Source organism: Anolis sagrei, chromosome 2 (assembly GCF_037176765.1).
Source record: "Anolis sagrei isolate rAnoSag1 chromosome 2, rAnoSag1.mat, whole genome shotgun sequence".
NCBI lineage: Eukaryota > Metazoa > Chordata > Lepidosauria > Squamata > Dactyloidae > Anolis > Anolis sagrei.
The window spans coordinates 221,945,631-221,961,421 of NC_090022.1; the positions used below are offsets into that span (position 1 = coordinate 221,945,631).

Here is a 15,791-nt window from a genome sequence, read left to right on the forward strand (position 1 = left end):
GATAAGGGAAGCCCATGTAGACATAAAGACTGAGACACACATACAAAAAAGGAAAACATTTCGCCCATTTATGAGTATTGTATTTCTTAATTTCTAAGATGCACTTTTTTCCTATAGATACATCTCTAAAAATGGGGTGCGTCTTAGAATTGTTAAGTGTATCCTATGTATTTTTGCTAGTGGTTGCGTTACTGAAATTACGGTGTGTCTTACAATCAATGGTGTCTTACAATTGAAGAAATATGGTATTTTAAAAACTACCTTGAGTTTAATGGTGATTCTGCTATCAGGAGAAAGATTATTCTACAGAAGTAAGCATGCGCTAATTGTGGTCTCCAGCTGCTATTGTAATACATCTCCTGGTATCTTTTACCACTGAAACTATCCACTTGGCCAGGGGTGAAGAAAGTGGCTACTCAACAATCTCCGGAAGGTCACAAATTGTTATTTTAGGATCTTGCTACACTTTTGCAGTACTAAACCATCAGTTAATTGGGTTGTTGTAGGTTTTTCAGATTATATGGACATGTTCTAGAAGCATTCTGTCCTGATGTTTCGCCTGCATCTATGGCAAGCATCCTCAGAGGTTGCGAGTTCTGAGGTTGCTTGCTATAGATGCAGGTAAAATGTCAGGAGAGAATGCTTCTAGAACATGGCCATATAGCCCAAAAAACCTACAACAACCCAGTGATTCCAGCCATGAAAGCCTTCAGTTAATTCAGAGGAAGAGAAGAGGAAGAGTCCTAATGCTTTAACACAATTCTTAATCATCCTATCCTAAGCTTGGTATGTAGAAATAATTAACTCTTATTTCTTAGGAGGCTTCCTGAAACATCCTCAGCCAGGTGGTTTGCCTTATAGATCCTCTTCCCATGGCAAGGAGAATCTCAAAGCATTACTATCTCTACAAAGCTGCAGAACTAATCCATATGGAAGATGGTGGCGTGCATGACTGTGGACAACTGTCTTTCAATCCAGCTGTCTTTGAATCTAGCTGTTTAGTCTAAATCACTAGCAGGTACCAGAGCTAAACAAAAGAGAGGTTTTTACATACAAGAGCTCGTGTTTAGCTTTCTACCACACAAAAGCATCAGCTGAAACAATGCACACAGCACCAATCCTTACTTAAAACCAGAACATAGGTCTTTAAATGGCATCCGAGGGACCATTTTCTAAATGAGATTGTTACAACTCAAAACCCCAAATGAAATGCTAACTCTTACTCAAGTCAATGTATTAAATTGTTTGTGGGATTAAGATACGATAGTAGAAGGCATACAGAATTCAAATCCTAATATGCTATGGCAGGTTGAGACATGGACATCTTTAATAAAAATACAGCACAGCAAATGAGTTAGCTATTTTCAGTTCCTTGCCCATCAAGTCAGTGAAACCTCAGTCAAAACATTTATTTACTTGATTAAGCTACACTTCAAAACAACCATTTTATTTATGTAGCAAAAAATTATTAGGAGCTAATATATAATACTAATAACTTTATTTTTATACCCTGCCTCCATCTCCCTGAAGGGATTTGGGGCGGCTTATAGAGGGACAAGCCCAAGGATTACAAGTAAAACAAACACAGTAAAAACAATAAATAACAAACAAATAATAAAAACGTCAGGAGAAATGCCTCTAGAACATGGCCCTATAGCCCGAAAAAACCCACAAGAACCTAGTGATTCCAGCCATGAAAGCCTTCGACAATACAAATAATAAAAACATTAAAATCAACATCATAAAAACAATACCCAGGATGGTCAATCTGAAACTGTGTTTGGGCTCAGTGTAAGTGCAATGATTCCTTGGTGGAGCCTTGGGAAAGTGCAATAGTCAGAAGTCTAGGTTGCCAGGATAATGCCCTTGGCCACTAAAGTGTCATAGGTACAGGAAAGGGGCCAACTAAAATGCCGGAGCTTAGATAAGGTTGGGCTAATTCTCTAGTGAACCTCCTAGTCAAAGGTGCAATGGAACAACCAAGTTTTTAATTCCTTGTGGAAAATGGAGAGAGTGGGAACCTGTCTGATCTCCCTAGGAAGAGTTCCAGAGCCGAGGGGCCACCACAAAGAAGGCTCTCTCCCTCGTCTCCACCAACCGTGCTTGTGACGGTGGGTAGGAGTGAGAGGAGAGCCTCCCCAGAGGATCTTAGAGTACATGCTGGTTCATAGGGGAAGATGTGATTGTGAAGATAGGCAGGCCCTGAACCGTTTAGGGCATTGAGTCTCTTTTAAGGGAAAGGTGAGGCACAACTCTAGGAAGACCAGGCTTGACTTGAAAGGAATAGAGAGACATATATACAGATACAAATATTTCTATGACGATGTTTTAAATGTAGACATTGCTGTCCTATTCACTACTTTGGGGCAGAGGGCTTATGAAACACACACAGTTACTACATAACATACCCATAGAGTAATGTTTCCTCATAAACACCAAGAGAGGAGTCACATTTATGTTCAAAGTTTCTTCCATTCAAGTGGATAAGAAGGCTGTGAGTCAGAATATATTTTTTCTTTTATCTCAATTTTGTACATTTATAATATTCTCTGGTATCTTAAAAGGCTGTGGAAAATAATTTCTCAGGGCAGAAGAAAATTATTCGCCACAACCAGATTAAAACCATTGGATGATTGGGACTTATTTAATCAACACTTTACTCAATAGGTCTAGCAATCTGAATTGAGATAATAGGGACTCAACTAATTGAAATTAGCAATACTGTCACATCACTTCTGCTAATTCCAGCAACAATTCCCACTGGAAACTATTACAGGATAGTTGATGAAGAATCTACAGCAAAGAAAATAATGATGTGACCTATCTTGATTTCAGAACAAAGGGCTACAAGATATTTATATATTTTTCATCTTACTTGGGGGTCAGCTAAGGTATGACAAGGCATTTAGTCATATAGAAATAAAGATAGGGGACACTTCTGTTAATTAATTGTCTTAGACACAAAATACTTGTATGTGTGAAGGTTTTTTTGTGCTTAAAATGAGATACATATTACAGTATGGGGTACCATCCAAACTTCTGCCAATGTTGGACACTTTGTTGGATTTCTGAATGAGAGTTTTAGATAGGTGTTTGATTTTTCCAATGAAATCAGTGAGGCTTATGAATGCTAATTTCCTGGGTACTTAACTTGTAATGACAATAACACTTAGTAAAATTACTTTTTAAAAAGGTGTTATATGTTTTCAAGTTATTTCTGACTTATGGTGATCCTATTGTGAGGTTTTCTTCACACACGCATTAATTCTATTCTGGGCTCCAAAATCATCCATAAAAAGACTGTAAATTCAAATAAATATAAATACTGGAACTTTCTACTTAAATTCCTTGGCATCTCACAGCTTTAAAAGCTGGTTCAAAAGTGTTCAAAGATGAAACATTTCCTTTTATTGCATACATAATTCCATGGCCATCATCAAAAGTGTATTTTTAGATACACTCAAAAGCTTCTCAAAATCATCTGCAATTTTTGCAGAATGCTTTGCTGATGATGCAGATGAAGATGGTTGTCCAAGGAACAAGATATATCTGAATAGGATATATCTTGTCATGTGGACCATACTATGACAGCCATGGTGATGGTGCTGAAAAGTCTAATTTTCTCTCCCTGCAATATGTAGTTTCATTTAATTCTTTGTGTATTACATATGCGGTATGGATCCACAGGATTTAATTAGCAGTTTAGCTGGCTGTGCTTATGAAGAACTACAGCATTCTCTGTCCCATCCCTGCCCACATGTTAGGTTTGTACATTAAGTGTCATAATACCTTTTCAGCAATGCCATAGACTGTCTCAGGAGGCAATGGACTCTGCAATGGACTCAGCAGTTGAATGGCAATGTCTGAGGCATGCCTTAGATTCCTCCATGCCAAGGGATTGACCTAGATAATTGGTTCCCAGCCTTTGTTCCTCCAGTTGTTTTGGATTTCAACTCCCAGAAATCCCAGCCATCTTACCAGCTGTTAGGAACTGAGGGAGCTGCAATCCAAAACACCTGGAGGACCAAAGATTGGGCACTACTTACCTAGATTAACTTTCCAGTCTTGTTTAATTCCATGTTTCTGTGATAAGGGAAAACCTATATACCTTGGATTTCCTGAGTGCTGGATAACCACAGATTTCCCAGAGTCAATCTTACGATATTCATGTCAGCAATACATCTGAGGAAATCTGTGAATAATAAGGAATGGGCCAAGAGCAAGATCCCATTGCCCTTTGAGTTTAGATTGATCCCTTTATGTGTATGTATAATATGCAAATAGGGTTGGTGTCAAGTTGTGGACAGCATAATCACACATGAACATAATGTGCTATTCTTGGCAGAGGACCAGGTAACATCATCAGAAGAAAGCGAGAACGTAACATAGGAATGCCATTTCTGAAGGCATCTCCCTATCTCCTGAAACATAATTTTACCTTGTGTCAAACCTATTCGAGGCACTTGGAAACGGGGCTCCATCTGTTTATCTGTCTCTCTGCCTCTCTGCCACATATGTAAGAATATGCATACACTTAAATTAATCTATGAAGATAAACAAACTGAGCCACAAAAATTCATTGGAATACTTATTCTAGATATAATGATGAGCAACTCCCTTGGTCTCAACTTCTAACCCAATGTATATTATTATGGGACATTCGTCTTTGGTTGCTTCAGGTGATGTGATGCAATCAGCAGCTGTCTTGCCATGACTAAGGGGTTATACGTTTCGGTATTGTAAAAGAATTAATTTGCAAGGGGTTCTTATACAAAACAGATTCTCCTGCAACCAAATAGCTTTGAATTATAAACAGCCCCACATTTTCCAATGGGATCATTATGCTGCAGACACAACAAATATATTATTGTCAAGGTCTGGCACCAATACAAAGATAACATGCTCTTCCACAACTCTCAGGACCTTTGAGAGAAATACCGAGCAGAAAACTCTTAAGACCATGTTACTTCCTTTATGAATCACAGGACAAATCAGTAGGTGAGATGAATAAACATAAATAAAAGAAATGCTTAGCCTTTGGAAATTTTGTAAGGCGCCATGAAATATGCTCCCTCGGACACAGTATATTGTCTGAAATATAATCTAAATAAAACTAAAAAGTTGTTTAAGTCCATGTAAGACTATATGTTTTATAAACTCTGAATTTATCAGGTGCCTACTAAAAATACATAATTTTAAACATCTCAAATCTTTTAGTTGATATATCTCTCTCTTTCTTGATCCCACTGATAAGTCCAGGCTCACTGCATATGTTGACACTGACTATATAAGCAATTGGATCACAGTACCATCAACCCCCTCCACCATGGGCCTGAAGCACAGAAGAGCGTATAGATCACTGTATGCATTGGATGATCTATGATATGTTTAGAAGAAGTGCAAAAATATTAATTTCCCAAGATGTCCCTTATAGATTATGTTTAATACTTCCCAGAATTGTACAAATCTACTAACAGAGAATGAAGTCAGCATATTGTATACAAATAGATGACTTATCAAGGCTTTGGAGTCCAATCACGAAATCATTATTGGAGTATCTTGCATAAGGGAATTGAGACATGCATCTTTCACCGACTGCAGCTTTGAAACATCAATAGCAAGAGATAAAAAGATAAATTCCCCACCTTGATTCGGCTTACAGCTTCCTGAGCCTGCATCATTCTCACATTCTTGGATGGAGTTTTGTCCGAAAGAAGCTGAGTAGAGCCAAGGTAATTGGCAGCAAATATGATTCCATCAATTAAATCTTCAGGATCACACGGTCCAGGAACTGTAGTACAGAAAAACTGAATTATTGAGCAAATAATGATACTAATGGGAAAGAAGTAAAATATATCATTGTTGATGCCAGTTTGTGAAGGCTGCAAAGGCAGCTTTGGAATGGCTAAAATTCATCATGATTGCGAAAGCTCAGATACAATTAGAGGAGACAGAAAAGGACCTGCCTCTCTGCTGCAGAGACTGCACTTGATAATCCAATCTGACTCTTACATTTGCTCGTTCTGACAAGACAAAAGTTCACCCTGAAGCAAAACAACCTGAATAGATTTCCCCCCTTTCTCCATTTCAGAAAAGTGCAAAGCTCTTACACAGACCCAACCTACAAATGCCCTTCATTTACTTGATCACAATTACCTAACTCAAAAGCCTAAACATGCCAAGTGGAATAATCAGAGCTGTGTACAATAAGGAAATTAAATGCATTTCCATATAATAGCTTACTCTGCACATGGTTTCCTGCTTCCAAATTCCAGGTTGCTTGCTTGTTTTTCTTTTCTTTTTTTAAAATGAGTGGTTGGTGAGGAAAGAAAAGGAACAGAAAATGATATATGTAGGGTTAGGGAAGTGGTTGGGAAGAAATGTAGTAGGGGGTTCAATGTTTATAGACACGTCATTCTACTAATAAAAAAAAGTAGTATTTTAAAGTCCGGGCCATGACAGAAAGCCATGCCTGGTTAAGCCTTTTAACACATTACTGCAAATTCTACTTTTTATGCATGCACAGTAGCCAACTTGCAGAAAGCTGAGGTGAGGATGCAACTAACTTTTCCAGAGCTGAAGAAGCTGGACTTTAACTGCAACTATCATCTGCTGGCCAGTTGTGGGACTCAAATTACCTTCACCCTGAACCAATGGAAGCCCTGCCCAATCTTCTTGCATTGGTAATGCCTGAGTTCAGATGTGCCAACAAAATGGGATTTGAGAGAATAACAGCTTGTGCTTGATCAAGTATGCTAATGTGCATGGTCAAATGTCTCTCACATGCATTGACCCTTTGATCTATTTCAGTGGTTCTCAACCTGTGGGTCCCCCAATATTTTGGCCTTCAACTCCCTAACAGCTGGTAAACTGGCTGGGATTTTTGGGAGTTGTAGGCCCAAACACCTGGGGACCCACAGGTTGAGAACCACTTGTCTATTTCTTTATTATGACGTGCAAACCTGGCAGGCAGCAAACTCTCTGGATTGTGCCCCTCCTGAGGAACCAGAGAATTATTCACAGAACAAACCATAATAATTTCTCTAGCCTTTTCTCTAGTTTGCTGGGTGGCTCCTACTCCAATCAGGAGTATGCTGCTGATCCTCAATGAGCCAGGAAGCCCTCGAAATATGGTCAAATGACTACAACTGGAATTGTGTCCTATCCAAGATCAGACCAGATTTGGTCCCTTTAGACCCTCTCAAGCTACAGTGATTGTGCCATTGCTCTAAATACAACACATCTTCCTTCACCGAAAATATATTTATCCTTAAGAATGAAATTGTGTTACAGAATATTGGGAAGGGCCAGTTTGGAGTGTATTTGGTGAATGTAAAAACAAGACCTGATATATATTTATTTAATGAAGCTCAGGATAGCCAGTTACAGATTCAAAGTCATCTGAAGACAGAATGAAATGTGAGAATCAGACATTTTTGTAAAGCAATTCATATTGTAAACAAGCTTTCCCCAAGATGGCACCTCATATCGACCACATACAAAGGGCACTACATTTATTTATTTATTTACCTTACTTATATACATTTGTGTTACATCTTCAATCATCCCTAACCACTTCTATATCTGATGAGAACTTTAGTACAAAACATTTTGAAGGTTCATGTTGTACAAGGTTCTGTTAGCAATGTTGCTAGGATCATAAAAAATACTGTCATGTTGCTATGAAAGCATTATTTGTCAAATGATGAAGTTATTCAGAAAAAAATGTAGAACTCCAAAGGAACTGCACAAAATTAATACCTACATGTTGAAACTAATTTTCAGTAATACAAGAAAAAACCATATGTGCTAAGTAAAATATGAAACTTTAATTTAAAACAGTATTAGTGTTCAGCCAGGATTGCAACTATGTTAAAAGCAAACTATAATTGCACATGGATAAAACAATTATATCCATGTGACACAATTAAGACAACCATAATCAATAACACATAATTTTCACAGAAGCATATCCCAGTAAACTGAACATGATTTGGGTTGCTGTAAGTTTTTCAGGCTGAACATGATTTAATTTTCACTAACATTGCATAAGACACTATTATATTTTAAGCAAACTTGATGTTGAATTCTAGAATTGGTTATTTATGTAGGAGGGGAGATGTAGATTTAAACCCCACTAAGACAGGAAACTCAGGCCCCTTCTACATTGCAATACAATCCAGATTATCAAAGGAGATAATCCATATTATCTGCTTTGAACTGGATTATATGAGTTTACACTGCCATATAATCCAATTTAAAGCAGATAATCTGGATTTTATATAGCAGTGTAGAAGGGGCCTCAGATGACCTTAGGAAAAGCACTATCTCTCACCTAGAGAGATAAATCGCATGCAAGGATGAAGAGTTCCTAAAGTCGTCATGCCCTCTGGGTGAGTTTCTGCACATTTTCCAATGCTTTTTCAGCTTCAGGACTTTTTGGTGAAAAATTTGTACAAAATCTGAAAATTTTGCAAAAAAAAAAAGTCTCCCTATAATTCTTGTTATGATTTAGCATTTCCACACCAATGAGGTATCACACTCTGTTGATGTTATTTCAGTGTTTTTCATTGATAGGTGAGAGTGATCTAGGACACTTTAGAAAGCCCAAAGAACTTGTTAAAATACTAAGCTTGAACAGAATTTAGTTGACAACAAAAAAGCATGCAGACATTGTTATTTATTATTACTGGTTTTGGTGCTGACTGTATCAGCATGCACCAACAAACCTGCCTGAAAGTGCTTTCATATCCGGTCCACTTTTGACCTAGTACATCAACAGAGGCAAGTTAGCTAGTCTGGATCTCTGGCACCAGGTATATGCCCTATATTTGATTTGTAGTACACGTCAATTTCAATAATAAGGCTATTAGTGATTTTAACCTGGAAAATATTTTTTTATTATACATACAGGGATGCCTGGATTTCAGTAAGCCCAAACCTGCAAATGCACATCCCTTCGATGACGTATTTGTATCAAAGTGAGTATATGGAGGAATTTAAAATAAAATAAATGTAAGGTTTATATTTAAAACCATTACATTGCTAGGCTAGCTAAAAGATTCTGGGAATGGTGGTTTCAAAAAAGCAGCTTCTTCAAGCTCTACAACATAGCCAGCGGGGGACATGAGAGAAGCCTACCCGCAGGATCATAACACATCTGGGCATTTCCTGGGCCATGTCTTTGTAGACAGCTGATTCTCTCACACCAGAGGCACTGCACTCTGGCACCATGAGATGCAGAGCTAACCTTAAGAAATGGGGCCACAAAGTGGAGTCCATGGCATGCGAGTGTGGAGAAGAGGAAACCGCAGGCCACCTACAACAATGAAGTCTGAGCCCTGCCACATGCACAATGGAGGACCTTCTCACAGCAACACCAGAAGCACTCCAAATGGTTAAAGGAAATCTAGTATAACGCCAAGTTTTAAACTTTCTTTGTGTTTTCTTAAATACATTATAACTGTACTCTCAATTTGCTTCTGACATGATAAATAAATAAACATAACCAGCAAACTCCTACTGCTCTCCAGTTATTAACTGGACGTGTGGTACTTGCTGATACCACTGTAACCTCTGAAAAGAACAAACTGCAATTAAATATATATTCAGCGAACTCAATAAAAAGGTGTAAACAAGTTTCCAGCAACCCAACTTTTTCTCACTGAATCTAATCTGAGAAGAGGTTGAACTCCATGCAATGCTTAAAAGGTCTCATGGGGCCACCTCTGGTCAAGTTAAAATGATTCAAACGAAATAAAACGACTGGATGCTCCTTCCTTCCTTAAAAAGCAGTCTTGTTTCTTCTTTGAGGATCACAGTATTGTGAATGAAGGCTTTTCTTATCTTTCCTGTTATAATCCCGATCTGGATTGTCTCATTATCTACATTAGGAACCAAAATTCCTAACGATAATAGCAGAAGCTCCACTCCTAGAGAATGTACTAGCTGGGATGGGCTGGAGAGTTAGGAAGAACTTACTTGGACTGTGGTAGGTGCAAAAGGAATGACCAAAGTTAGACCCCTTTCCTTTGGTGGAAAAGGGTAGTTGTTCTACTTTTCTTAAAACTGGCAGGATTACTGTTTATGGTATTTTTCTTAAATGAAGAAGCATTCAGTGATGCCATCTTTCATGTATAGCCTCAAGTAGTATGATCCACTCTATTGAAGAACTAGTGATATCTGGCTTATAATAAAACCCACCGCCTTGAACTGCAAATCCCAGGATTAAATAGGATGGAACTATGGCATTTATTGGAATCATAGCCATAATTTCCAAGAATGAAAGGGCTGTGGACGCAAAGAACAGCCATTTCAGGAAATCAGACTACATAATTCTGACTCATCTCTAACATACAATTCTCTATTTTAGAAAACTTTTGTCCCAGTTTGTACTTACATCAAATTTTTATAAAACTTTTTTAAACATTAAATTTAAAGATAAAGCTTACCTTCAACATAGGTTGGGAAAGAAGCCAAGCTTTTTCTTGACTGTAATTAAGACAAACAGGATGTCAAACCAAACTAAGCATGCTGAGGTATGCATTAAAATGTATTTCATGCAGAACTGGCAAAGTTATTCATTACAAAATGACAGCTGTTACCCAGTCTCTGAGGTTAGATTATTAAGAAATATTATACATTTCTCAAAGTATCTGTTAATTATTAAGAAGTTACCCTGGAGTGTACTACACACCATTAGCATCAATAAGCCATTTCCAAGCTGCTTTTAGTATGCATGATATGGTTTACGAAAGCAAAGATGCTGCTACACACGTTTCACAAACAGAAATAGTGGCAAATAACACAAAGGCTAAAATATCCAGCAGTGTGCTAAAGGTCAAGGGCTTAAATGTATAGACCCATTTGTGTGAAAAACCTTCTCACTAATCTTTTTCTTTGCTGAAGTGTTAATGTACTTTTGAACTACTGTAGTGGATTCAGGCAGCAACCTTAAACAGACTAACAAGGCAACACAATAATGTACTGTAGATATCTGCAACTGATATTACTTAAGAGTAAGCTTTAGGACAAATAATTTGTTTACAACTATTAAAGTAGCCGAACAGAATATATTTCTCAAGGTCAAGGCTGAAATGAAAAAGATTTCTAGAGAAGGGCTAAGCAAAAAAAGATATATGCATATTTCTGTTTATTTTGATTATACCTGCATCAATTGTGGAGGTACTCAAAACCACTTTCAAAAGTTTGAAACAATGCATAGGGATATGTGCACCTCGTTTTAAAGAGAATTATGCTTCCAGATACTTCCAGAAGCAATATTCTACTGTTTTAAAAGAGTTGGAAATGAATTCTTGATTCCTCCTATTGCCAAATTTCAGCAGTATGTAGCAGTGGCAATACGTGTGAGGGACTCATGCACGACTTACAACAGGTTCAGGTGAGGAATGGCTCCCAGACTCAGCAAAGTTGCCAATTCCTGTTGTAGGGTGCATTATAGGGTGCAAATTAATGGAGTTCAACACCTCTTGAACTGCCAAGGCTCCATGTTATGGAATCCTGGAAACTGTAGTTTGGTCCAACACCAACACTCTTTGGGGGAAAGGCTAAAGATCTTGTAAATAATTCCATAGCACCGAGCCATTGCAGTGCAAGAGTAGTCAAACTACCATATATACTTGAGTATAAGCCAGGTTTTTCAGCCCTTTTTTAAGGCTGAAAAAGCCCCCTCGGCTTATACTCAAGTCAATTATTTATTATTTTACTCTGTTATTGTTATTGTTACTATTACATTTAATATTTATTATTATTATTACATTTCCATTTATTATTTTAATCTATTATTTTTACATTTACATTATTTTACTATTTGTATTATTACACTTACTCTTTTACTCTATTTTATTATTACATTTATTATTTTACTTTATTATTATTATTAGAAGAATACATAAGCACATTTACATTGAAGAAGGTTAGAATAGTGGTGTAATCAGAGTTAGTCTTATCTTAACTTACAGTTTTATGTAAATATTCAAAAACATTTAACCTACTGATGCCTCAATTGATGTAATTTTATTGTATCTATTTTTATTTTGAAATTTACCAGTAGCTGCTGTATTTCCCACCCTCAGCTTATACTCGAATCAATATGTTTTCCCAGTATTTTGTGGTAATATTAAGTGACTTGGCTTATATTCTGGTCTGTTTATACTTGAGTACGGTACATTAATCTTAAGGTGTAGATGCATCCATAGAGAGACTGAAATGCACATCCTCACTCACCATTTATTATTGGAGTTACTTCTCAGCAAACATGTTTGATTTCAACCCAAAGTTAGTACTGTAGTACTTTATTCCTGATCAGAGAGTGCTGACAGTACAGAAATAAAGGAGTTAATTTCCTTAGGTAAACTATTTCCACTGGAAAATGAAGATGTACATCTATAAATGCAGTCAGCTCTCACAACAGAAAGGATCAGGCCACTCAGATCATTTGTATTGTTTGCATACTTCCCCTGCCCCCCAAAATTAAAATTTTAAATTGATATGGAAAACAGTAATTTCTGAGAAAAACGTCAGATAAGGCCATAATATCTCAGGAAAAAAATCACCAATTCAGTTCCATGAGAATAATGTCACATGCAGGAAAGAGTTACTACCAAATAACTCAGGACCTCCTGCTGAGAAAACCATTTCAGAAAATTAAGTGTTGGGATGAAAGCGACATTTATTTTTTTAGAAAAAAACCCTGCTTCTGTGACCATCTGATATATTATGCTGCTTCTGTTTTGATTTTCCTACACTAATATCATTCTAAATCATTCATCCAATTGCCATGAGCAGATTAAAGTGGTTTATCTTCTGCATATGAGTAGGCAGAGATAATAAAGCAGCAGAAGAACAAATAGTATTACTGAAAAAAGCTTAGTGGTAGAAAAAATACAGTTGCCAATTAACTTATATGAAAGCTTTACTACTACTGCTGCTGCTGCTGCTACTACTACTACTACTACTACTACTGCTACTACCATCACCATTAATCTTGATTCCTTCCTTCTTTGAGAGTAGATTTTACACATTTCTATTAGACTTTACTTCAAATAAAATGATGTAATCTCTTGACTACTACTACCTCTGTTTAAATAACTGATGTTACAAAAAATCTGTGAAGGCAAAACTTCTCTAACTTAATCCAACAGTTATCCACATAGAATATTTGTCAAAAGGGGGCAGACAGAAAGGGAAAGACATCCAACATAGAGTAAGACTCTCATATCCACAGAGGATGCATTCCCAGCTGGACTGCAGTTACATAAAACTGTGGATATGAAATTATTTCACTTTTGGTCCCAGCAAACCATAAAGTTTCACTGGATGATTCATAGAGATACCTTTCTCAAGAATTGATGTGGTCTTCCAATGCAACTTCAGGCCTGGTGGGCCTAGCAATTGTCTAGAGAGACCATTTTACTCCAACATAGGGTGGTGAAACTGTGGATATGGGCTTTGCTGTATTTCATACTTTTGAATGAGGGCTTATTCAACTTTCCCACTCGCAACTCCTTTCAGCCCAAGAAATGTTTATGTGACCCCGGGTATAAAAAATAAGTATAACAATCAAAGGCTCGCTAATCAAGCTGATTTTCCTTTATATCAGTGGTTCCCAACCTGTAGTCTGTGGACCACCAGTGGTCCGCAAGAACAAAAACATGGTCTGCGACCTCACCATTACTACACCGTGGCCTCAAAACCACACAGCAACAAGTGCAACTGATCTTGCGAAACCCTTTTATAGTGTCAAGGCAATGGGGATATTGGGAGGGGAGAGGTTGACTACCCACAAAAGATTACTACCACCACTAAGATCTACAGAGATATTCGCAGGAACACTTCAGCAGGCGAGAGTACAAAAGTGGCAGGCTAAAACCCGGAACCTCAATTCATGGCTGATACCAAATGAGACTCCCTCCTGGGCACACAGACTGGGTGACTTGGAAGACACCAAACAGACTGCACTCTGGCACCACAAGATGCAGAGCCAACCTTAAGAAATGGGGCCACAAAGTAAAGTCCACAATATGCGAGTGTTGAGAAGAGCAAACCATGGACCAACTATTACAATGCAATCTGAGCCCTGCCACATGTACAATGGGGGACTTTCTTATAGCAACACTAGAGGCACTCCAAGTGGCCAGCTACTGGTCAAAGGACATTTAATATAATGACAAGTTTCTAAAGTTTGTTTTTTAAAAAATATATTAGAACTGTGCCCTTGGTTCGTTCCTGATAAGATAAATAAATAAAATAAATACTACTACCATATCAGCTCTAGATGATTAAATATGGTTTTCTGTGGGGGGGGGGGGGGGGGGAGATGGTGACTACTGGATGGCATGTGTTTTGTATCAGAAACTAGAGCTGATGTGGTATACCCAATGCAATTTCCTGAATCGTTCTGAGTCCCTCCACAGAGGTAGAGAAGAACGGGATATAAAAGTTCTAAATCAATCAGCACCTTAAATAACCAAATCGAATCTAAAGCTGAGCAAAAATGGATTTGTAACCCTTTTGGTACTAATGTTGGAGAGTGGTTCCTGGTCAAAAACAGGCTGGGAAACATTGCTTTATATGAAGCACAGCTGAAGCATCTTTTGCAGAGTCCACTGTAAACACTGCACCACAGATTAGTGTAAATGTCTAAAACAGTCACTAGGTGGTATCGAGAAACCTTTTACTGTTGCCAATTTTTTCCGGGCCCCAACATTGAGCTAAGGCACTCTGTCGGGACCCACAGTTTAAGAAGCAGTGTTCTAGCCTAATTAAAATACACTTGGCTTCATTTTGTGTTTTCTATGTATATGTGTTTAACAAAAAAAGGCAAAAAAGAAAAGGAATGGGAAAAAGCTTCAACAATTACACAACAACCACAACAACCCTACACTGGATTTTTTTGAATTTAGCCATTGCAGTTGACTGAGACTTGCATTTGATTAGTTTATTATAACAATTTAACAAAACAAACCCCCTTAAGTCTGTTCATAAAGGAGATAGAAAGAATCTGTGAAAAGTGTGATGGTATGAGAAAGCAAAAGTGGGTGGTTTGGTCATCTTTACTGGAAGACAGACCACACTTTTGAAGGGGAGATCTTTTAAAGGGGAACTGCATCAATCCTTCTAACATGACGGTTGAAGGAACATTTACTGAAAACTAAGTATAAGGATTTTAATGGCATATGCATACATGATCAATGCTTCTTACACCAGGCTGCTTATTCAAATGTATGCAATTTAGTATTTAGTATAATAAGGTTGCAGCCTAAATCACAAAAGGCATGAAGGAACTATCATTTTCAGGAGACAAATACACATCTAAAAAAGCATTCCCTGTATTAAATAATGCACAGAACACAAATTATTCAAAACATGAAAAGTGTTTCCAGTAAAAGCACTCTTTGTTTAAAAAAATGCTGCACTTTACCTCCTTATTGGTGGGGGTTTCTGCCGTACCGCAGACATCTTGGTGATGTTGAACACTTGATGATTCAGCACCTTGAGGTGAAGATGAATCAGGAGATGGAGACTAGATATAAAAGGATATACAATGAAATAAATCCTGAAACAACAATAGATTGTATTTCTCTGTTGCTTTTAAAAAAATTGGAACTGAAATTTAAGTAGGAAACTTCTCAATAAGGAAAAATCTCGATAAAATTTGTCAAGCAAACTCTCACCAATTATCTTTAGACTTATATTTATTGGCAATTAAATGGTATAAACTGAAAATCTGCATAGAATCACAACCTGCAATGATGCAGAATTAAATGTTT

General features: G+C 37.4%; 1 protein-coding gene across 8 annotated transcripts in view; it reads right to left on the reverse strand.

Moving 5' to 3' along the window:
- Positions 1–15,791, reverse strand: part of APBA1 (amyloid beta precursor protein binding family A member 1) — a 123,161-nt gene that overhangs the window by 27,183 nt on the left and 80,187 nt on the right. For 5 of the 8 annotated variants that reach the window (XM_060762226.2, XM_060762224.2, XM_060762223.2 and 2 more), the window contains exons 3-6: positions 15,443–15,544; positions 10,452–10,491; positions 6,244–6,297; positions 5,646–5,791 (exon numbers count right to left, since the gene is read on the reverse strand). In XM_060762226.2, coding sequence (XP_060618209.2) covers positions 5,646–5,791; positions 6,244–6,297; positions 10,452–10,491; positions 15,443–15,544 — 342 coding nt within the window. The remainder of the gene's footprint in view (positions 1–5,645; positions 5,792–6,243; positions 6,298–10,451; positions 10,492–15,442; positions 15,545–15,791) is intronic. The other 3 variants (XM_060762228.2, XM_060762227.2, XM_060762225.2) reach the window with 1 other exon arrangement.